Source organism: Hydra vulgaris, chromosome 07 (assembly GCF_038396675.1).
Source record: "Hydra vulgaris chromosome 07, alternate assembly HydraT2T_AEP".
Lineage (NCBI taxonomy): Eukaryota > Metazoa > Cnidaria > Hydrozoa > Anthoathecata > Hydridae > Hydra > Hydra vulgaris.
In genome coordinates, this window is record NC_088926.1 from 6,377,689 (window position 1) to 6,403,781 (window position 26,093).

The following is a 26,093-nucleotide window of genomic DNA, read 5'->3' on the forward strand; positions in this document are numbered from 1 at the left end:
GTTTACAAGCTATTTCTACTCTCACTACCCAAAATAAAATAGGGATTCCTACATCAGAGATGTCAATTTTGTAGGTATGTTACCTTCATGACAAAATCTGAAGATATAAACAAGTATAAACAAATAAATGTAATTACAATAAATAATAAAATAATATCTAATATACAAAATCATCCGGATCATGCCACTTTTATGAATTGGTTCATTTTTACTTTATATGCAGTTCAAAATAAATAAATAATAAATGTGGAAATTTTACTTAAAAATACACATTAGATTATAAGATCCAATTATTAATAATAAAAACCCATTTAAAGCTATGCTGATTCAGCATTTTAATGATCTAAAGAGAAAATAAAGCATCTTATATGCAGTAGTGGTGTAGTGGTAGAGCACTCACCTCATAAGCAAGAAGTTCCAAGTTCAATCTCCACCACGACCCTGGTTACTACCTGGTTACTATCAGGCTCAACTAGTTTCTTCAAGCAGCAGCCTTTTTTGTCAAGGTTTGTGTTTCAGAGTTATAGAGTTGAGAGAGGGTTGTAACCACAACTAAAGTACCCTCCTCGACTGTAGTGGCCTTCGTGGCCAGGGGGAAGGATGGTGAGGGGGTGGTGAGGTGAATTTAAAAAAATATTTATATATTTAAGATCTCAATAATGGTTTACAAATTTTTCTAAAATTTAGAACTCAAATAGATTTTTTTCCAGGAAATTAAAAATGCCTCATTTATTCAATTTTGTGCAAAATTATTGATTTTTGTTGCTTTCAAAACTGAATTTTTAAATTATTAATTATTTTTTTTCATTATTAATTAATTTTAATTTAATTAATTTAATTTTAAGCATAATTAGAGTTTGAAGCTACTGGAAGAAAAAAGATGAAGTTTAAAAGCAAGATATCGATTAACAGACGACTTAAAAGATTGGTAACTATATGAATCAGAAAAACAAGACGAAGGGAGCGAATTTCAAAAAACTGATGTTTGAGGAAAAAAACTAAATGAATAATGATTCTTGGAGCACTTAGAAACAATCACAGTAAAAGGATGAGGCTAAATTGAATGACAAGTATCACGGAAATAAATTTTAGTAGATAGCACAATAGATGCAAGGTTTTAAGAGCAGTGTCCATCATAGTTTTATAGAAAAGAGAAAAAAAAGCAATATTACAACGATGCAACAATGATTGAAGGTTGGCTGTAAGAGCAGGTCTAATAATGTTTAAAATGCGTTTTTGCATCTTGCATAAAAGAGAAAGGGCATCATTTTAAGACCTGCTCTAGATATGGCAGCAGAATTCCATACAAGGACAGATTTGAGATTTGTAGAGATAAAGAATAGAATCTGGAGTAAGAAAGTGGCAAGCATGATAAAGTGATGCAACCTTAACGGATGCTAATTTTGCAATGGATTTAATATATGGTTTCCAAGAAAGATCAGAATTTAGAAAAGTATATGATATAAGGTTTTAAAAAAAAAATGTAAGTAAGCTAATCCTAGAAGACAAAGGTTTGATGACTCATAGAAGAAGACAAAGGTTTGATGACTCATAGAAGAAGACAAAGGTTTGATGACTCATAGAGTACATTACCATTTATAGAAGTAGGAAAATCTAGATTGTTAAGATAATTAGCTGAAAAAAATTGGGTTCAAGTTGTTAAATTAATTAAGAGTTAAAATAATTTAAGAATTAAAAAATTACTGACATTTGGAGCTTTTTTTATTTTTTTTAATTAATTATTCTTATTTATTTCAATCATCACCGAAAATCAATGAAAATAAGTTTAACTATTCATTTTGGTTCTCTTTTTTGATCTCTTAAAAAAAAACTGAAAAAGAAGAATATTGAGAATTTTAGTGTTTTGTAAAATTTCATTTTAGCAGGTTTAGCAGATTAAAAAATATATTATTTGATATTAGAAAAATTCTCAATATGGCCAAAAAACTTGATTCACAAAAAAACTTTATTTAACTCAAAGATTTTTTTTGTGAACAGCATAAAGAAAAGCAATCAAAATTAAAAGAATAAAAGAATTATATAAAATTTAAAAGTTCAATATAAATTATATTTTCATGAGAAATTCTATAGCAAATATTTTAAGAAAGAAATAACAAGGTGTTGCAACCTTTTTAAAACACATAAATGTGCACAAATTGAAAAAGTAATGTAAAAGGTAATTATTATAGTTTAAAAAAAAAAAATTAACAGGGAATTAAAGGTATTTTATTGAAATTTATGATAATTATTATTAAATATAAAAACTTATTTAAATGCATTTTTAAGCAATGTAAATATTTCCTTTGACTAAGCAAAGTTTATATAAGAAAATATGTAATATAAAATTTTATGTATATAGAATATATATATATATATATATATATATATATATATATATATATATATATATATATATATATATGTAAATTATGTTAGTGTATTTTACAAATAGAGTGCTCAATGTTCTTAAAGAACAGAGCAATAATAAATTAGATAAGTTTATTTGGTTAGATAATTAGATAAATAGTTTAATTAGTTAGATAAGTGTTTTTTACTAATTTATATATATATGTGTATATACATATATACATTTGCGTGTTGGACGAAAGCAAAAACCATTAATTTAATTACAAATAAATCATTTTTTAAAAAAACCACAAAAACGCAAATTTAATTGACCAGAATGTTTTAAAAACATTCTGAATGTTTTTAACAATATAAACAATGTTTTTATTTTTATCTTTTTTAATAAAACGTTTTTATTTTTAATTTTTTTAATAAATGTTTTTATTTTTATTCTTTTTTACTGTAAATCATGCGCGGAGTGTTGCTACATCGACTATCTTATAGCCTGACTCGCAAGGGAGTGCTGCTACATCGACTGACAAATAGCCTGACCCGCAAGGGAGTGCTGCTACATCTACTATCTTTTAGCCTGACCCGCAAGGGAGTGTTGCTACATCGACTGAGGGTTTGGATGGGGCAGGCAGTCTATCAATTAATAAAAAAAAATAATTCGGGTCTTGCATTTTAATTTTTACTTTTTGTCAACAAAATATGGAAAAAACTTTCGGACAACATCTACGGGTTGTATATATATATATATATATATATATATATATATATATATATATATATATATATATATATATATATATATATATATATATATATATATATATATATATATATACAAACAAAATATACAAATAATAAAGCAGTTGCTGAAACAAGGATTTTATTTTAAGTTATAAAAAAATAATTACACTTATGTATTTGACAATTAGTAAAGTATTTAATTCTAAAAAATATAAATGTAGAAAAAATTAGGAAATCATATTAAAAACTTGAAAAAAAAAAAAAATTATAATTGTGTTATAAAAAAATGTGATAAAGACTTATTAAGTCAGATTAATACTTCATTTAAATTTAAAGAACATATGGAGTTGGTTGTAAGAAAAAAAAGAGAATAATATTAACAACAATGTCTGGGAGTGAGAGCAGATATAATTTTGCTAATAAACATAATTTTTCATGGCCTTAAGTAGGTCTTGCCACCTCATTTTGCCAATGACTATTGGAATTTTAAGTAGCTAAATAAAAAGTTTGTCATTAAAATAATCTTCAAAGATTCTTTAATGTCTTTTGTTATTAAGCTTTTAAAATTCTAAAAATATATTATTTTTGAATTTTAAAAAATTTCTTTTTTGAATTTTTCAAGTTTGATAGAGTATTTGAGAAACAAAGCATAGGTATCTATCATTAACTCTAAGATAAAGTTAAAAAAGATATAAAATTTATCTTTTTAAAAAAATTCCTTCTAACCATTTTCAAAATACTATTATTATTTGAAATTATGATATCCCATAAAACGACACATATTTTTAATTAAAATTTACATTTTTATTTATTAGGGACTGCATATAAAGTAAAAATTAATTAATTTTGAGAATAAGGGTAACAATTTTTATTTTTTTATATGAATGACACCTTAAAAAAAATCGTTTTGATTGGTTGAAAAATAGCAATTCTAAAAACCATAGCAACTTGGTTCTGGATTGTTTTACAAAAAAATTTTTTTTTTTTTTTGTTATTTACCTCCTCAAGGCCGTTCAAGCCACTACAGATGAGGAGGCGACTTAATAGTGGTTATAACCCTCTCTCAACTCTATAACTCCGAAACACGAACCTTGACGAACAAGGCCGCTACGCGGAGAAACAAGTTGAGCGCGGTACTACCAGGGACGTGTTGGGGATCGAACTCGGAACCTCTCGCTTATGAAGCGATCTAATAACTAAAATCTAATTACTAAAATAAAATAATAATAATGATCAATAATTCAAGATCATGCGAAGGCAAGCTTAAGGTATTCTTAAGGAAAACTAGGGAAAATTAACCAAATGATAAATGAGGATTTGAGGAATCACAAAAATGAGGATTTTTAACAAAAATGATCAAATCATCATGTTATTGTCATTTCATGGTGAAATAATCATTTTTTTACTAACACTTAATGAGTAGCAGTTTAAAAATTGCATAAGAAAATTTAATGACCAATAAAATAAAATAAAATCACAAATAGGGTATCCAATACCAGACAAAAATTCAATACTGGTATTTGGTATTATAAAAATATAATATCAGTATTTAAAAAATATTTAATTTTTACAAAACAAAGTAAATAAATTTACAAACCATAACAAACTTTAAAAACATTGTAATTTATTGAATTATAATTCAGTAAAACTTTGATCTTTTATTCCATGAAAGTTAAAAAACAAAGGATTCAGAGTTTTCTTGCCCATTCTGCAATGCGACTTGTTTAAAATTATACTAGCAGCAGAAAATACCTTTTCAAATTCAACGCTAGTTGGCCAAACTAGGTTTAAATTCAAATTTCTCAGAATTTACTTGTTCGTTAATCACTAACCTTAAGGTGAAAATTTTCCTGGTCTTGTTCATCAAAAGCAGTATTTTGAATCCAAAATCTTTTCTGATTTTCAATATTCAAAAGTGAATTGAGAATACTACTTTTTTAAATTTATTTAAAAAAATATAATTTATAAAATTACATTTTTAAAATATAATTTATAATTTAAACTTAGAGTTTCATCAATGAGTTAAACTCAGAAATGACATCTTTTCAATTGTACATTGATTTTTACTTACGCAAACAGTGTGAACATATAAGATATAATAAAAACATAAAAAAAGACAAATGTTTAAAAATTTTTATATATTTATAATTTGAAATTCAATGATGCAATGCCAATGCGTCTTTTAAAATTTTCATAAGTGTTGAAAATATAAAATTTTTGTTATAAATTAATTTAGAAAAAAAAAAGGATACAAATATTGTTTAAAATAGTGATTAAAAAACGCAATTGAAATATCGAAATAACTAAATTTAAACTTTTTAATTATTTTTAATACTGCTGAAAAAAATTGACAGATATCCCAGTTTTTGGTAAACAAATATTGGATTCCTTAGTCACAAAACACCAAATTAAAATATTGCATTTGTTAAAATAAAACTAGTTTAAAAAAAAAAAAAACAGAAAAAAAAAAATTCATAAAACATTTTAATGATAACAGTGCCCTAGTATGTTTTGGTCCATTAAATTATTTTTATGTGCATTACATAGTAATGTATCATATTAATTATGTTGCCTAGTGATTTGTAAAATATTTTAAACTAGATTTTGTAAAGGTGTTGAGTTTTGCTATTGGATTTTGATTAAGAAAAAAAAAATATGAAAAAGCTATTGGATTTTGAATTACTTTTTATTTAAAAAATCTTAATAGAAAAGAATTTAATAAAATTTTAGAAATTTAAATTTTAGAAAGTTAGAAGAATAAAATTTTAGAAAATTAGAGATTAAAAAAAAAGAATGAAAATGGCTTAAACTCCAATACCTAATTAGGAAAAAAAAAAGCCAGAGTAGTTTTAATTGAAAAAATATTTAATAACGTCATTAGCAAAATCTCATATTCCCTTAATCATATATGTCTCATTTATTTACGTTTCTTGAACTTTTTGACCACACTATCCCTGAAGACAAACAGGTTAACCATTGAGTTAATTGGAAAGTTAAACATTGTAACTACTCAAGCTTATGTTGCTTAAATTATTTATCACTTTAACTCTTCTACAGCATGTTGCTTAAGCAACAATTCTGTCACAGTCATACAAAAAATGTTTTCCATAAATCTATTTGATAACTTTTAAACTATGTAACAAGAACATGATTGAATCTTGCTTTCCTGATGAAAAATGGCATCTGTAAGTTTTAAAAACCTGTGAAAGTCTAAATAAAGTTTTTTTTTAATGTTAATTCAACACCCCAAGGCTATGAAGGCCACTACAGTCAGGAAGGTTACTTAAATTGTGGTTAGAACCTCTCTTAACTATATATCTCTGAAACACAAACCTTGACAAGCAAGGCTGTTGTGCGGAGAAACAAGTTGAGCGTGGTACTAGCAGGGACGTGGCGGGGATCAAACTCGGAACTTCTTGCTTTTGAGGTGAGCACACTACTACTACAGCAATGTAGTTATCTTGAATATTATCTGTGACAACTTGGGGCTTGTAGTGGATGATAAATTTTAACTTCAAAAAAACTAAGTTGTTTTCTGATAATCTTTATTGGAGCAATAGAGAATTCATATTTTTTCAAACAAATTTAATGGATTGCTTGAAGATAATTTATATACATACAAACAAATTTGATTGATCCAAATGATTCTTACTGAATCATCTACTTTACTTCTGGAGTCGTATACTACTAATGACCTCTCAGAGAAACCATACATACAAAAAATTAACTAAAAAAAAGTTGTCACTTTTTGCGCTCACCATTTTCTTACTTCTGATTCCGTTCTACTGTTATAAACCTCTTTACGGTTCAATAACGGGTGATACGGAAGTTATCGGACAAAATAAAAACGTCAATAACTTATTTATAAATAAAAAAACAAACTACTGTTATATTTTTTTTAAATAAAGCATTTATCTTTTAATAAAAATATATTATTTTTTATATGAAAAAACACCACCATCTGCAATTGATCTCAATTTTGCTCTGACACCTTTCATATGCGACTGTAAAAAGTTTAAATCAATTTCTTGTAGTTTTAGTTTAATGCGATCAATCAAAACTTGCTCTGTTGAAGCTTGCCAATCTCCCTCATAAACCTTTTGTGCCAAATGTCCCCAAAAATTTTTAATTGGTCGTGCTTGAGGCAGATTTGGGGGATTGGATTCTTTATCAACGTAATAGACATGGTCCATCCAATTTAGAGAAACTTTAGAATAATGAGAACTTGCTAAATCTGGCCAAAATAAATAGTTAAATCCATGATACTTGTGAATAAATGGAAGAAGTCGTTTTTCTAAACATTCATTAATATAGATTAATGAATTGATCGCTACAGCCTTGGAAGTGCGAAACAATGGCTACCACGGTCAGATATGGCTATCCACATTAATAACTTTTTTGGAAATTTCTCTTTTCCTATAAAACGAACACTTTCTGGGCATGTCTTTTTGTTGTTTGTGTAATATCCAGAATTTCCCCTGCAAAACAAAAGTATTTTTCGTCATCAATGACTAGAAGCGATTTTGTGTTATAGAGTTGGTTAACTAGTTTCCTGCTTCTTTTCTTTGCCTTTATTTGTTGTTCTATAGTGTATTTTGGAGTATTTTCACGTTTTCTATATTTAATATTCATTTTTTTTAACTGACGACTAATTGTCGATTGATTTACACCAAATTTAATACCTATTTTTCTCTGACTGACCCCTTTTCGATTGTTGACAAGTCTCATTAATTCGGCTTTCTTTTCTCTAGTCCAGGATGTTGGACGATAGGGTGCTTTCTATCAGAAAACGATTGAACAGTTTCAAGTCTTTTTAGGTTATCATATATTGTACTTCGAGCAAATCCTTCCTTTTCAAAATGATTTACGATTTATTTATTTTTTATATTAGGTTTATTTACAAAAAACGTTTTTAATCGCTTTCGAAAAGATTCTCGTTCAGCTGCATTTAACCTCATTTTAAATAATTGTGTTTAATAATAAAGTTTATATTTTATAGAACGTTTATGCCTACGCATAAAACCACAAAAACTAATTATTATGCTCAAATAATGAAATTAGGATTTGTCCGATAACTTCCGCATCACCCGTTAGTAAAGAGGCTTATTAAAAACATTTTTATTGACAGAAAACTTAAAAACTGTATACTGTATTCACAAAGATGGACAAGAGATTTTTAGAAGTAGAAAAAGCAATAATGAAAAAAGCAAGAACAATAGAGGCAACCTTAGCAGATGTTAACAGTTTGTATAAATAATTTTTATGCGAGATTAACAGTGAAGGATAATCTAAATTAAATTGGATTTGTTTTGGACACAAATTAAATGACTCAGTAAGAGTGTTGTTATCAAAATAGAATTATCAACAGTATTGCAATAAATATTAGCAGCAAACAACTGTTTTTTTGTTTTGAGTTTAAGATTACTTTCCTAAGTATTCAAAATGTAATGAGTTTTATCAAGACTGGAGTATTACTTATATCATATTTAAAAAAAAAAAAAAATACTGGACTTATATATATATACAGCTGTGCTCTGATTATCAAAAAACTAATATGACATTTTGTGATTTTTGTTGCTTGCTATTTTTAGTATTTTTATTTAATAAACTTTTATTTTATAAAACCATACCTGTCCAGCCAAAACTATAGTGTTGCCTACAATAAAACCAAAAATCATGTATTCAAACTGCTTTGATGTAACAATACGCCATATATGGTACTGAACTTTATGTTGTGGTACAAAGCGAGACACTGGACGAATGCTCAGCACATAGTCAATACAATTTCTCTTAAAAAAATATAATGTCTTACTTAAAAATGTATAGAACAGTTTATTAAATGTACTAGAAACAATAATATAAATTTAAAAAATTTATTGCAAAACAAATTAACAGTTTTCAACATAAAAAATGTTTAAAAGTTGCAGCAATCCTTTGCAGAAGCAGGCTATAAGATAGTTGATGTATGCACTGAAGCCACCAGCAGTAGGTTATTTTAGTGTGAAGTCAGAGTACCTATCTAGACATCCATTCATAGTTTTATACATGTGTGTGTTAATAATATAATATATAATGTTTCTTTTTTAAAGAATACAACAACTTGAAACTTGGTGGTAATAATGGTTTTTTAGATTTTAATCAAATGAACACATGGCAGCAACAGAGTCATAGCCATTTCAAGATATGATCTGGTACAAATAATTGCAACACATTCAAATCTTACATTAAAGATGAACATAAGCTGCCTAATTGAAATTGCAAAGTTAATCCAAAAAGAATAAATTTTTTTACATAAGCCGATAATGTGAATGACATAAAAACACATTTGAAGAGTTAGTTTAACAAAATTCTGCAATAGTTTTCAGGCCTTTCTAATCATTGTCTTAATTTCAATTATGAAACTACGAAAGAACTTCTGGAGTTGAAGTTCTGGAGAAGAACTTCAGTTGAATCCTATGTATAACTAAAGACACAGACATCTTTTTGGAGATTGGAAACAAGTTCACCACTACCATGATTGATACTGTACTTTTAAGACCAGGTTTTTACATTGAAAGCATCAAATTGAAAGAGAGAATTTACCTATGAAGGTGCAAGGCCTCAATACCATGCGTAGCAACTCAAAATATTTAAAAAATATAAAACAAGACTTTGAAGTAAGGTTTCAAGACTTTATAAAAGGTTAATTTGCTATGTTTCACCATTAAAATAGTGGAGCTCCAAATACATTGATTTTAAATAAAAATTTACTCATGTACCCAAATTTTATTTGTTTTCACCACATGGTTGATTCCTAAGATGATTTTATTTGCTTGTGAAATATGTGCCATGTTTGGCAGCATATACCTGTGCACATTTAAAATAAGAAACGCCAAAATTCTGAAAAAACTTTAATTTTCAAATCTTTTTTATTATTATCACAAAATACTACATTTGCATTTTTATTATTTTTATTTGTGTGTGTATGTGTGTTGTTATGGTCTTAAGTATTTAATAATATAAAATTTCATAAATTTCAAGCGGAATTTCTACCTTGCTTACAGTTCATATCAAGCCATAGTAAAAAACCGAGTTGATGAGTTTATTTATATGACTTCTTTATGAAGCATTTATGCTTCATAGGAAGCTAGGGAAGCTTCATAGAGAAGAATTAATATAACTATAGAGAATATTATATAAGTATAATGATAAGAATATTAGCTTATGCAGCCCTTGCAACATTTCCTTATGTTATCATAGTCCCCCATGTTGAATTGAGTTTGACATGCCTGGAAAAGAACAATCCTACAAAATCAAGAAAAAAATACCCATCTCAACTAATGTCTCATTAGATACTAAATCTTTACTTATATTTAACATATTTTAAACCGCTTTCAAACTTTGAACATATTTTTCACCACCATGCACCTTTCCTTTTTTTCTATAAGTAATACACAGCCATCTATTTTATGAATAAAATGAAAGCATACTACAAACATTTAAATAAAATTTTTTCTAACCCTAATTGTAACCCTCACTTTTCTTAAATTGTTTTTTTACATTTTCTATTTTATTATAGAGTTGCATGAATTTGCCTTTATGAACTTTTGTAGATGTCTAAAAGGTGGATGACACTGTCTAAATGGTTAAAAGTGAACTTGATGGTAGGATGAAGGTTGTTCATAAATTTTTAAACTATAACAGGAGTTCCTCTCTGTTTTCATGCACCAATGATGATTTGATGATTGATGACAGTGTTGTTTAATTATGTTAGTAAGTATTGTAGTACCAAAAATATGAACAAAGCCAACACAAGTAAACACAATTGCTTGTTTGTCTGACATCATAGTAGAACCATTCAGAGAAATCATGGAAAAGGGTGATCTTCAAGAGCAGATTCTGTTTCTTAGTCTTCAAATGCTGTAGTGTTAAAAAACTACTCTTGGGTCAAATGGCATAGTGAAGGCTATTGTTCACACTTCAGATAGTACTCTAGATCTTGGCACAACAGCTGGTATGTCACTAATTGATTGAACTCCATTTTAGCAAGGCACTAATGGAAAGCTTGGTAGTTAACAACACTACCTTATCATGGGATAATAGTTGTTTAAACGTTTTGTAAAGAATATCAATGTTGGTATCAGAACACTGCTATCAACATTAGTAGCAGCATTCTGGTTAAAGAAACAGATAGGTTTTTGACCAACTTATAAACCATTAAAACTCAATATTTATACAGTTTATAACAGCTCATAAAATATAAATAAAACTTAAGTGCAATTGTATACCTGGTTTTAATCACAATATATATTTTTTAAATTATTAGTTAATAAATTTTACCGCAAATGTATACCTGATTTTTATCAAGTTCACAATTTTTGAATTCTTCTTCCCCTTCACTTTTAAAAGTCACAATAACAAATCCAACAAATATATTAACCATGAAGAACGCAATTATAATAATATATATCACAAAATAAATTGCAACAAGAGGCCTATTGTCCTTAACAGGGCCAACATCCACACCCTTCGAGTCAATAGCATTGTATAAAATACTAAAACAAAATTAAAAAAATAAAGAAACTTTTAAAACAACAAAAATTGAACAACAAATAATTCTAATTTTCTTTAACATTGTTTTCTTACCCTGGCCATCCTTCAAATGTCATTACAACAAATAGTGTAGTCATGGCTTCAAAAATATTATCAAAGTTAAATTCATGGGTTTCCCATTTACGTGTTTTATTCTAAAAATAATGGCAATGCATTTAATTTGTAACATATTATAACAAAATTATCTGTTAAAAACAGTTTATTAGTCTCATTGTAAAAAAAAAAGTTTATTAATGTTTCATAATTGTATAGTTACAACTCTTTATCTTTACCATAAGTGCTAGGATAAATGCTGTTTGAATAAAAAATAAATTTTGTTAGAAGGAACAAGATGGAGAAGTGAGCATCTCCATCATCTAACATAATTTATTGGCATACAATATGACATTCTGTTAAATCATATCTTTTTAGAGCAGCTATTTCTTTGTTTCTTCAAAAAAATTAATTCATTAAGGTTTTTTTCCATGTAAATTATGCCTCAAAATTCTTTCCCTTGATTAAATAAAAAAAATTTCTTCAAAAAATCAAATTTTGACACTATGCCTTCTCATGCAAATGTGTCAACTCCTTAGAATTTCCAAGATATCAATACACTGACTCAATTTTTTTTTTTTCAGCCTTATTTATTTTTTAAGAACATTACATCACAGAATTTTAACTATAATATTATATATTTTAACTATAATATTATATATTTTAACTATAATATTATATATTTTAACTATAATATTATATATTTTAACTATAATATTATATATTTTAACTATAATATTATATATTTTAACTACAATATTATATATTTTAACTAAAATATTATATATTTTAACTATAATATTATATATTTTTAACTACAATATTATTTGTTCAATAGTAAAAAGTTGCAGTAAAAATATTTATGTCGCAGAAGATGCTGTATTCAGATGCTGCCTTGAACAAATAAGAAAATGAAGATGATTCATGTATAGCTTACAAACAAGGAACAATTACAAACTAATCTACGTAAGTAAATATAACTAAATTCACAAGTTGCTTCAATAATATTTTGATAAATAAGTTATTTAACAGAAAGCCTAGCTTTTATTTTAAATTATTTAAACAAATTTTTTCGAAAATTCGAAAATAAGTTAAGTAATGCATTATAATTCTGTCAATAATAATTAAATGTCATAATTTTGCATAAGTTTGTTGTTGTTTACAAAACATAGTTTAAGACAGTAATAAAAATAAAATTTGTTTTCACAAAATTCAAGCAATGTTGTACCCAACAGTAGTTTATTGTGAAATAAACAGTATTTTCTAATGTAACCTTATATGTTTAATCATTGTTAACTTGCATAATGTAGATCATGTTGCATGATGGTAAATTATGTTGCATGATGGTAAATCATGCGCTAAAACAAATAATCAAGCATGTCAAAAGCAATTCAAATAATAGAAACTGTTCATAATTTTTCTTATAAGTGTGCTGGCCAATATAAAAACTACAAATACTTTATAAATATATGCAACTATGAACAAGACTTCACTATGAAATTTAATTGGTTCTTTACTTCATCAAGTCACAGTAAATCACTCTATGATGTTATTGGCCGGAAACGACTTTAATTGCTTGTCTTCACACACCAAGCAATAATTTACTTACAACATTTTCAATCTTTGATTTGTTAAAAATAAAATCATAGAAATTAGTTACTACTACATATCAAAAGAATCAAACAATCAAAATATGAAAATATGAAAGCCTCTTATAGCACTGATTATTACAATTCTGTAGTCCCTTGACAATAAGACATTTATTAGGCCTCAATAAGAGATATATTTTACACTTATGGTTATTTATACGCTTCAATTTACTTTTATTTACACACACAAAAAAATTATTTTTAAAACTCATAGTATTCTAACACATGATCATAATTATTTTAGGGGTCATTCAAGACATTACCTTGATCATCAATTTATGTAGCTTTACTTACTAACATTTACACATGATGAATAATGAAAAAAAGAAAGGTAAAACTGTGTTTGAATGTTTAATATTTGAGAACAACAGAAAAGTTTGCAAAAAGTATCAAGTGCAGGATTAAGCAGTATTGTTAAACATCTACCAATGTAAATCAGCACAAGAAAGTTCTTTTTTTCTTATTTTGAGTTAAATATTTAAGTCCTTACCATTCCCTTTTCAACAAACATTCCGCTAAAAATAAAAAAATTAGAACATGTTAAACAAAATATTACATTACATATATGTGTGTGTGTGTGTGTGTATATATATATATTATACAACCCTCAGAATTAGGGTCGGCATTCGGCAATGCCGACCTAACTGCCGGCCCAAAAGTTTTTGAGGTCGGCAAAATATTGCCAACCTCGTTTCTATGTTTTATGGAAAAACTTTTGTATCAATTTTTTTTTGCCGAGATAATTCCAAGGGTTGATTATATAACTTATTTCTTAAAACAACCTTATACTTAACATAATCTTTTGTTTGTTTATCATAACTTATTTATTCATTATTTATTTATTCATTTATTAAGTATTTAAATTTAATGTAATATTTTTAATAAAAATTATAAACAATTTATAGATAGACTATCAGTTACCAATAAGATATTTGTAAACATAACTTATGCTCATAAATTAATTAGGTCAAAACAACAATAGACTATATTGAGTTTTAAATAAACAAAAAATTTTAAATACAATTGTGAAAAGAATTCCCATAAACAAAAGAACTACTTCCTTTCTTTTTTAAAAAAACAAGTTTTTTATTTGCTTTTATATACTTTAATCTATGGAGAGACTTATGTTTTGCGTGATAAATTAGTTAGCAGATGATAAAAAAATCCCTTCTTTAATAAATATTGCAAAACTATTTTACATTCGTTTGAAACTAAATTTTACATTCTATGTTTAACTATTTTACATTACATTACATATACATATACTATTTTTACATTACATTACTTATATATATATATATATATATATATATATATATATATATATATATATATATATATATATATATATATATATATATATATATATATATATATGTATATATATATGTATATATATATATATATATATATACACACATATATTTATATATATATATATATATATATATATATATATATATATATATATATATATATATATATATATATATAAGCACACACACATATATACTGATAAATGTTGTATACTGTTGGGTCGCATCTAAAGATCTTGCTTGGTCAAAAGCTGATGAAAGGTACAATATCCTGTTCTCTAATAAATGTTGGTGACATCATGAATCATTTCAAATTTATTCAAAACAGCTCAGTGATTCAACAACACTAAACTTACAGCCTTTAGATTTCTTCAATTTTTTTAGGAATAGGACTATTAATGAACTAGCTTTCCGCTTATATGTAGGTTTTGAATTAATAGAATCAAGCATCAAAGCATCAAGGGTATCATCTCATAACCTATTTTTAATTTTTGATGCAAACAATCTCATGGCTGAAAAAGCTTTCTCTGGCTCCACTGATGTTGGTCTAATTGTTAACTTCTTAGCAGCAAATTCAGTAGCTTTATCAGCATGTAAAAGATCAGCATTATTCTTGCATAAATATTCTACAGCCTCAATGGAAGCAAGAGCATCGCATAGTTCTTTAATCTTCTCCAATTCTTTATTGGAAAAATCAAATTCTTGTTTAGGATACATCATTGCAACTTCAATTTTTTTGCAAACTTCATTAAAATCTTTGCAGCATTTTAATAAACTTATTCCATCAATTCAGGCCCGGATTTACTTATAGGCAGACTAGACACTGCCTAGGGCCCCAAGATTTTAAGGGCCCCCAAGCATCTCCTGATGGCTTTCAGAGGATCCAACGAAAGTTTCGGCAAAGAATCCAATGGCAATTTTATAGGATTACTGGAGCTTATTTCAAAGTTTGACCCTTTTCTATCTGAACATGTGGAAAATTATAGAAATGTTGGATTTGGAAAAACTAATTATTTGTCAAAGACTGTTAAAAACGAACTCGTTGCACTGATGGCCAAGAAAGTTTTACAGTCAATTAGCGAAGTAAAAAATTCAAAATATTTTGGTTTATCCGTCAAGTCTACACCAGACATTAGTCACAAAGATCAGCTTTGTATCATCTTGAGATATGTTGATGATACAACATTTGAACCAATTGAAAGATTTATCAATTTTGTGCAAGTTGAGGATCAGTCGGGTGAGAAATTAGCTGAAGTAACCATCAATTTTTTGGATTCAACTCTCAGCTTTGACATATCCAACTGTAGATCACAATCATATGACAACGCGCCAAACATGTCTGGAAAATATAAAGGTATGCGGACAAAAATTTTGAATATCAATAAGTTGGCCACCTTTTTGCCATGTGCTGGACATTCATTGAACTTAGTGGGTTCATCTGGTGTTGATTGTTGTATAGAGTCAATTAATTTTTTCGGAATAGTTAAACAAATATATAACTTTTTTTCGTCATCAACCAAATGATGGGCTGTTCTAGAGAAATTTTTGGATAAGTCTGTTAAATCTTTGTCTAAAACCCGATGGAGTGATCGTGTAGACTCTGTGAATACAATATATCATAACTACAAAGACATAGAAGATTCTTTGAATGAAATCGCGGAAGATTCAAGTTTTGACTCGAATTCGAGAGCAGAGGCACATAATCTGATTGGAAAGATGGACGAATTTGAATTGGCATTACAAACAGTTTTTTGGAACACCATCCTGAGTCAAATAAACTTAGTTTCAAAATGTCTACAAGATTTGAAAATTACCCTAGACACTTGTTCGAATTTATACTCATCTCTTGGTGATTTTTTTGATCAATTAGTTGGCGATTGTAATGTCATTGAAGCAGAAGCGAAAAAGTTGCTTCCAGACACCGACTACACAATCAAAAGGCAACGAACAAACAAAAGATTTCCAGATGAATCTCAAACACCACAAACCAAATTGACTCCTAAAGAAGCATTTCAAACAAATATATTTGAGAAAAGTTTGAAAACAATCAGTGTAAACTTTAAAAATCGGGCTAAAGCTTATCAGGATATTTTGGCACTATTTGGATTTTTGACAAATTTAAACATATCACATGAGGGTTTAAAAACTAACATCCAAAAAATTATGGAGCGATACAGTGAAGACATCGATGAAGCTTTGTATAATGAACTAATTCTTTTACATAATTATATTAAGTTAACCTGCAAAAGTGAAGATTTACCTATAAGTCATTTATCATTATATAAAATTATAAAAGAAAAAAAAAAGGAAATTGTGTTTCCAAATTTCGAAACAATTTTAAGAATCTATTTATGTTTGATGCTCACTAACTGTTTAGGAGAACGAAGTTATTTAAGAACGAAGTTAAGACTTACGAAAAATTATTTAAGATCAACTATAATACAAAATACATTAAATAGTTTTTCATTGCTATCAAGTAATGCAGATTTGATGAAAAAAATTGATTTCAACAAATTGATTGAAGAATTTGCTAAGGAAAAGTGTAGAAAAAAGTTAATGTAAAATTTGAAAATAAAACATATTTTCACATACCGAAGTCTTTTTTTTTAATTTGATTGAGTGTCAATATTTGAAGTTGCTTTTAAAAGTACATTCTTGATTCTTGAATAAAGGATTAATATATCATTTTAAGGGCCCCAAAATTTGAATCTGCCTAGGGCCCCAAATGGGGTAAATCCGGGCCTGATCACATTTTACAATCTGAAAGTAAACTTTTTTCTTTTTCGAAGAAATGGATAAAACAAGAGTGTTAAAAGATGTCTTATAAGCAGAAGGAGATAAGAAGTTATTAATGTTATAAAAACAACTTAAACATTTAAAAGACAATTATGTAAAAGTTTGTTAAAAAAGTTTGAATGGTATGTTTGATAAAAGTGCTATTTAAAAATGAAATAAATTCAGATAAAATTAAAAACAAAAAAAATTTAATTCCAATATCAATTTTATTTAAAAACTAAATATTGTTTAATAATAAAATGTTTATTAAGAAAAAATATCATATTTTTATTGCAATTCTTTTTTTATGTTTTTTACTACTAAATATTAAATTCCTTGTAAACATGTTCAAAGTGTCTGTTAAATACTTTTATAAAATGTAATATTTAATTTAGTAATTTAATATTAAAAATGCACTCCATAATATATTTACATAATTGAGTTAATTTTTTAATTGAACTCATCTTGCAATAAATTTTTATTTTGCAAAAGTTTAAAAAAATTAATATTCTTGACAAAAAAAAAAATTAAGCACTTTATAGCGCCAAACTCACGTTGAGCTAATGCATTTAGCATTTTTTGTTAAAAACAAGGTCTGTAACATATTCCGATATTCCGTCATCAATGTTAAATTTTTGCTTGAGAAAATTAAATACAACAAAAATCAATGGAATGTATGTGGAGACTTGAAAACAATTGGCTTCCTTCTTGGTCTACAAGGTAGGTAAATCAAATATTTGTGCTTCCTATGCTTTTGGGACAGTACAGGATCAAACTAACACTACCTTATTTTAGAATGGCCACACAGCTAACAGCTGGTAAATACAATGTAATTTGTGAGAGCTTGATTTCGCCAGAGAGGTTTCTGTTACCACGCTTTACTGGACCGCAGATACATTGTCTCTATGTATTTTGAGATTTGGTTTGCAGTAATTTATGTCATCATAAGAATATTTTACAGTGATTATGTTGTCATCATATTCTATTTAGGGAATGAATAGTTACCACAGCTGATGTGTAAATTATACCAATTAAGCTATTATAAGTTATAGTTATTATAAGTTAATATGAGTTTAACTTGTGTATTAGTTAATTAGCCTTATTATCTGCTACTCAAAATAAAAATAAAATACTTACATGCAATCAACTTTAGTTGTTTTATTTGTATCATTGCAAAAAGAAAATGTCCCCTAAGAATGAAAGCTTTTTTAAGATTTAAACCAGTTAAATATCTTCTTTAATATATAAACTCAATAAAAATAAATATGGTAATATAAATGTAATATTAAAATACATTACATTGAAAAAATATATAAAATTATAAAATATATATAAAAAAAATTATAATAATGTATATATCTATTAATTATATAAAATTAAAAAACAAATTTTGAGTTATCTTATTAAATTACATCTATTTTAAATTTTATAATGTTTCATTAATTACTATTAAACCAATGTTGATATGGATAATCACAAGTGACAGTATTATATAATAATTACCTTGAAAAGTTGTATACCAATCACAGCAAATAGAAATTGAAAAAGAAAAGTGACCAGCATAATATTCCCTATCTTTTTAACAGCTAGAATAACACATTGAATGACATGCTAAAAATACAAACATTTAATGAGCACCTTAAAACAACGCACTAAAAGCTAATGCAGCTTTAAAAGTAAATAGACTTAACACAAAACATAAAATCATGTAAAGTACTTTTATTGAAATATTTAAAAACTTATAATGAAAAAAAATTATAATGAAAATATTTAAAAACTTATAATGAAAAAAAAAAAGAAATTTAATTAAAAAAAAAAAAATATATCCTTTGCCTTGGACCACCTATTTAGAAATGGTGTCCTGAAAAATCTACCTCATATTAACTATAACCTATGATCTTTCCCCTACGCAAGCATCAATTCAATTGAAATTTACTCTACCTTATTTGACAAGGGAGCACTTTTATTTTATTATTTATATAACTCTCTTTAATTTTTAAAAAATGCAAACATTTTATGCTAACATTATAGCCATTATTTTAGTATTTAAGTACTGGAGTTTGGGACCAAATTTGGGTGCCCAAAATGGTACATCAGTGTCAAAATCAGTCTTGATATGTCACTGTATATTCATATATATATATATATGTGTGTGTATATATATATATATATATATATATATATATATATATATATATATATATATATATATATATATATATATATATATATATATATATATATATATATACATATATATATATATATGTGTGTGTGTGTGTGTGTGTGTATATATATATATAGTATATGTTACTGTTACCTGCAGTACCAGGAATTAGCTAAATGCTACTGTTTATAATATAATTTAATATTGCGGCTCTGGCAAGTAGTAAAAGGTAGAAAAATTAAACTTTTACTACTGATGATTGTGGTAAACTCCACAGGCACTCATACAGGCCCAAATGCCTATTGAACCACTGCCTTGTTTTGTTCGTTTCAAAATGCATGATTCATTGAACCCTTCGCTTGGAAGTCTTCGCAACATTACGCGACCTTTTTTGTTGTCTACCTCAACGTTTATTTCATCACTAAAGACCACACAGCTCCACTGATCTGTTGACCAATTTTTATGTAGTTTGCATCACTCTTTCCTGGCAAATTTTTGTTTTTTATTTAAGCGTGGTTTTTTTGCAGCAGCACGCCATAAATAATTTAAGTTGTGGAGGACCCTTCGCACAGTTCTAGGGCTTGCTTTCAGACCAATTGACAGTGTCCATTTCGTAGACAAGTCTGTAGATGATGCTTGTCTGTTTTCTTTCATTAATCTCACTAACGAGCGAACATCACGGTCATTTGAAATTTTATTGCGTCCAGTCCTATGATGATCATTAATTGACCGGGTCTCTTTGTATCGTTGAATTATGTTAATAATGCAAGAGTGAGACCTTCCGAGCTTTTCTGCTATTTGTCTGATACTATAGCCTTCTTCTTTTAATACAAGAGCCGCGTATCTGTCTTTTTCTTCGATCTTTGCACGCATTTTTGCAATATTTTTATATCCTTATTGCAATTCAAAAAATAAGTGTTTAATTGATATCGAAACTCAGGTCTCGACATTTTATTTTATAGCCAACGTAATAAGCAATTAAGACAGTTAAAAAAAATAATGGATTATTATTTTTAATAAGTGCAAATTAAAGATTTGAAAGTGGTTGTTAAATTTTGTCCAACTTATTTAAATAAGATTTATAAGTACTCATCAGTTTTTTAATAAGTTAAACGCTATTTAATTAGAATTAGATTAAAAAAATTATACCACTTTAATCCATATGTTTTAATTAACAAGATATTAAAAAAAAAAACTTAATGTCAATTAGAATCTTCTTAATTTTAATTTAAAGATTAAGAAACCAACTAAAAAATGAGTGGTCTTTAATTTTTGGCCACCGCTGTATATATATATATATATATATATATATATATATATATATATATATATATATATATATATATATATATATATGTATATATAATATATATATATGTAAATTTTTCAAACATCTTAAATAACAAACAATACCTACTCTTTCACTATAAAACAAAAATAATAACCTTTAGACCCTGTGCTCTGTTAATGGCTCGTAATGGTCGCAATACTCGGATTACACGAAAGATACGGACAACAGACATATCATCAGACTTTCTATCAAAAAAAAATAAAGTATTTTTAATTATATCTATTTCAATTTATTCGATTTAATTTTAAAAAGATTTATTTACAGGTAATACATATTTTTACAAGTAATTAGTTGTTAAATTAAATCTCACAATATTGTAAAGAAATTTTACAGTATTGCAAGATTTAATAGCATAAAACCTAATTTTTTTTTCTATTGTTATTATTTGTCATGATTTAACTCTGATGGTCAAACCTTCAGTTAGCTTCAGTGTTTTCATTTATAAAGCATTAAAGCAGTAAAAAGCAAAAGAAAAAGAAAACGAAAAATCCAAAAAGCAAACTATAACTGAAAAGCAAACTAAAACTTAAAAACATTAAAATAAAACAAAATGCATTCAGAAAAAATGATCCCAAATAAGAATAATTGGTATCATTAAATGCAGGAGTCATCAGCTGATAAATGACTGAACTATACACACTGCTTAAATACTGTGCAGAGAAAGATGTAAGCAGCAGGAAGACATGTCAGAAAACCTTGTTAAAAACAATTACTTATGATGTCATGAAACAAATCATAATCATAACAAAAAGAAACAATAGAGCGTTAAACTAAAAAAACAAGAAAGTTGGGACTAAACAATGGAGCATTAAACTAAAAAAAGAAGAAAGAATAGGACTAAACAATAGAGCGTTAAACTAAAAAAACAAGAAAGAATGGGTCTAAAGAACAATAAAGAAATGTAAAATGTAATGTTTTCAAGTATATAGGTTTTGTACTTGAAAAATAAAACTAATTGAAGGGTCCAGGGGAAAAACAATGAGATAACCAAAAATCTCATTTTGAGATATGAGCAAAAGAAACTTTTACAACTGATAAAAACGTGTGTGTATATTAAGTAAATAAGTCACATTTTGAAATAAGATTTGCTTGTTCTATTGTTCTTAATTCAAACCAATCATTGAACAGCATGCCAAGCATCGTCTAAAGAAGTTGTTTAAAAGATGCTTCAATGCTGTTAGTGCTGGAACACTCTACCCAATTACTATCATTATGAATCTTGATTTGTTCTATATTCTTTTTATAAAACATTGTACAAATAAATATGTGAGACCTTCTTTGCCATATTGGTTAAAGAATTTCACCTTAGGCAAAATTCTTTTAAAATAAAGGGCATGGACAGATATAAAATAAAGGGCCTGGGAATGATATAAAATAAAGGGCATGGGAATGATATAAAATAAAAGGCATGGGAATGATATAAATAAACTATAAGGTCACATGAATTGTATATGAGCACAAAAACACATAAAACTTTAAAGTACAGATTAAATGGTTAAGGAAATCTAACAAAAACTGGTAAAAATTAATGCAGTTGATTGTCAAAATACTGTATAATATTGATTTTTAGGATATCTAACAAACCTTTCTTTAACTGTTACTAAATAACCTAAAGTTAATATTGTCACTAAATAAGATATTTTACACATTAGCATAGTAAGTTACCAAGGTTGATATTTGACTGGGGCTGGTTCTGATAAAATATAGCCGGGGCTGGGGCTGGGTGTGCGACCATGGCTGCATAAACTTTTATACATCCTTAACTATATTTTTTTAATTCAAAATTCATGTTATATTTTGTATATATATCCATATATAAACACCATTATGATCAATGTGATCCTCATAATCATCATTATTTTCATCATCGTCATCATCATAATCATCATGATCATCATCATGATCATCATCATGATCATCGTCATAATCATTATCATCATTATCATCCATTGGTCACTTTTTGCGATCTTTGTGCCGCATAAACAATTAAAATTATTCTTTGTGGCTGGTGAGCCCCAACTTTTTCCAATGTACATCACAACGACAAAACGGACATTAGGCTATCCCGCTGGATGTGGTTACGGTGCTCAATAACCTAATGGCTACGCTAACACTCACGCACATGTTCACTCAGAAGCTCCACAATGCACGTTGGATCAGCGCTCGCTGACTATGTGCTCGGATCTAAAATCTCACTCCATAGCACATCATTCCACACCAGTACGGGGCAGTAGCTCTTTTGGCTAAGAGCGATGGCTTGTGGCCTACGGTGACTAAAGTGTGCATTCGATCAATTGAAATCCATTCTGTAGGTCTTACGTCTGGCTCTGATGTGCTAGCCCTTAAGCACAAGGAGTGAGTGTGTTTTGTTTTCTATTCACCCGATTTGAAAGTGAACGAAAACATAACCAGACCAGAGGAGACAACCAAACGGTACATACTAATGCACTACACCATTACACCTGTAGACATCAACAGTCTCTAAAATCAGTTTATCAAGTATTTCTTCTTTATTATACACTTTTGTTCATAATCTTTTTTTGACCTTATCCTTGTATATTTATTCAGATTTGTGTTATTATGTGTGAATGAGACTGCATATTTGTGAGAAGCATAACAGCGCAAAAATTTTTCACAAAACTACGTATTAGTGTATTTTTATAACAAATGTTTTCTTGGTTTGTATGTACTGAACTATACCACTAGATAAGTTTAGACATATCACAATCTCATAAGGTTTTTTGTTACTTTTTTGTTTCTATCTAGTTTTCTTGATCTGACGTCGCTAAGTTAGTTTGTTGTGGTTTGCACTATACAGTAGGGTACAGTGAGATTTATATGTTTTTGAAAAAAATAAAATTCAAGCTTAAGAAAAGGTGTATTCCTATGTAAAATTTAATTTCAAGGTAGGTTTGTTATGGACCACTTTTTGATCAGAAAACGTCTTGATACCCAAATTTTCATATTTACACATTATTAAATGAAAAAAACTTAAATTATTATAAAAAAAATAAAATCCGTTTTTATGTAATGAACTCTCCTAATAAGCGCAGCGCCGAATTAATTTTAAAAGATATTTTCACTTGGCTCTCCGATGTATAAAAGCTTTATACAAGATCGTAGTCTGTTACTATTTTATTTGTTATTAGTTATTTAATCGAAATATTTATAAATGTCGAAAGTTAAGACTAAATCATCCACCACTGCAATTTCAGAATTTATTGGACCTGGAAAAGATTTTACTCCTAGTGAGCTGCCTACAAACAGAGCAGTTATTCAAAAAGGAATTTTACTAAAAGAACAAAAAAGCATAACATGCAATCTACACCATAATAAATATTCTAACAAAGATCTTGCTAGCGATCTGATTCCGTTTGTTCTTGCTCAATGGAGAAAAGCAAATGTTAAGTTTCAACAGCCAGTTATTATTGGTGAGAAATCGCTTTATTATAGAATTAAAACCCTTTGGGAGAAAGTAGAAAACGTTGTATGGGGAAGAACTAAGGCAAAAGTAAAAGAAGAACTTCTATTGAAGTTAGATAAGCTAATGGACCTCATAACATGTCCTCATAAGATACTTCTGTGTGAACATGATCTGTCTGGGTGTTCTTCTCCCCAAAATTGTAAAAGTAAAGCACATATAATTTGCACCTGTATTTTTTCTAAAAAAATTCCAACTATGGAGCTCAGGTGGTTATACAGTCAAAGAAATAAGACAGGCGAAAAGTCTGACATGCAGATGGGACATGCTGATAAGATTGAGACAACAAAACTTAGAAAAAAATATAAGAGAAAAATCAGTGACGAAAAAGCTTATGAGAAAAGAATGAAAAAACTACAAGATGATCAAGCATCCTTTGAGGTAAATATAATTTCATAATAATAAATATTTTCTTTGTTTATATAGCAAATTATATATATATATATATATATATATATATATATATATATATATATATATATATATATATATATATATATATATATATATATATATGTATATGTATATATGTATACAGCGTATATATATGCATGTATATATATAAATATATATATATATATATGTATATATATACATATGTATATATATACAACGTATATAAATATATGTGCATATATATAAATGTATATATATATATATATATATATATGTATATATATATATATATATATATATATATATATATATATATATATATATATATATATATATAAATTAGTAAAAAACACTTATCTAACTTTTATCTTCGACTTGAAGTTTCACCATTGCTGGATCTTCAGGAAGAGTAACTTCAAGTCGAAGATAAAGGTTAGATAAGTGTTTTTTTCTATTTTATTATTGGTCTGTTCTGTTAGAACAGTGAGCACTCTATTTGTAAAATACACTAACATAATTTACATATATATATATATATATATATATATATATATATATATATATATATATATATATATATACCTACACATACACATATAAAACAAAAATAAAATTTGTAAAAGTTTGGTTTTAGGTCACAGAAAAACAAGATATAGAATTACATGAAGAATATCAAAAAAATATTTCTCCTGATATTTCTCTCAATGACAACTATAATCCAGTTAATGTTAACTTTACTTTAAAACAAGACAATGAAATTAAATTGTTGGTTGAAAGGCTTCTAAAGGATAAATTAGGTGTCTATGCTTTCCTTGTAACACGATTTTTAGAAAAGAAGTCACGAAAAAACACTATGTCAATAAAAAACACAGCAATGGCTAGTATAAGGTAATCATATAGATTATTATTTTGTTGAGCAGCAAAAGTTAGGATGATGAATTAATAAAAATAAATATAAACTAGTTTTATTTTATAGGTTTGGAATTTCACCTGCTGCAACTGCAGCAATTGCTACAAGTTATCTGCAAGATTTAATTGAAGCAGGATTTCTAACCCCTGAATATTCTTACCTTGCTTGTGATCCTTCTAAGTTAATGAGAGCGAGAAAAAAAGTCATGGTAGTAGCAAAGAATAATGACCATTTCAATCTTCCAAAAGCAGATAATATTGGCATTTACTTTGATGGAAGAAAAGATTCAACAAGAGCGATGATAAATGATTTAAATGGACAGCT

General features: G+C 27.2%; 1 protein-coding gene across 2 annotated transcripts in view; it reads right to left on the bottom strand.

Moving 5' to 3' along the window:
• The window catches only part of LOC100215858 (muscle calcium channel subunit alpha-1), a 117,832-nt gene that overhangs the window by 23,353 nt on the left and 68,386 nt on the right, over positions 1-26,093 (bottom strand). For both annotated transcript variants that reach the window (XM_065800885.1, XM_065800886.1), the window contains 7 exons: positions 21,077-21,167; positions 18,968-19,075; positions 18,602-18,654; positions 13,864-13,888; positions 11,725-11,825; positions 11,432-11,633; positions 8,730-8,888 (listed from right to left, as the gene is read on the bottom strand). In XM_065800885.1, the coding sequence (XP_065656957.1) occupies positions 8,730-8,888; positions 11,432-11,633; positions 11,725-11,825; positions 13,864-13,888; positions 18,602-18,654; positions 18,968-19,075; positions 21,077-21,167 (739 nt within the window). The remainder of the gene's footprint in view (positions 1-8,729; positions 8,889-11,431; positions 11,634-11,724; positions 11,826-13,863; positions 13,889-18,601; positions 18,655-18,967; positions 19,076-21,076; positions 21,168-26,093) is intronic.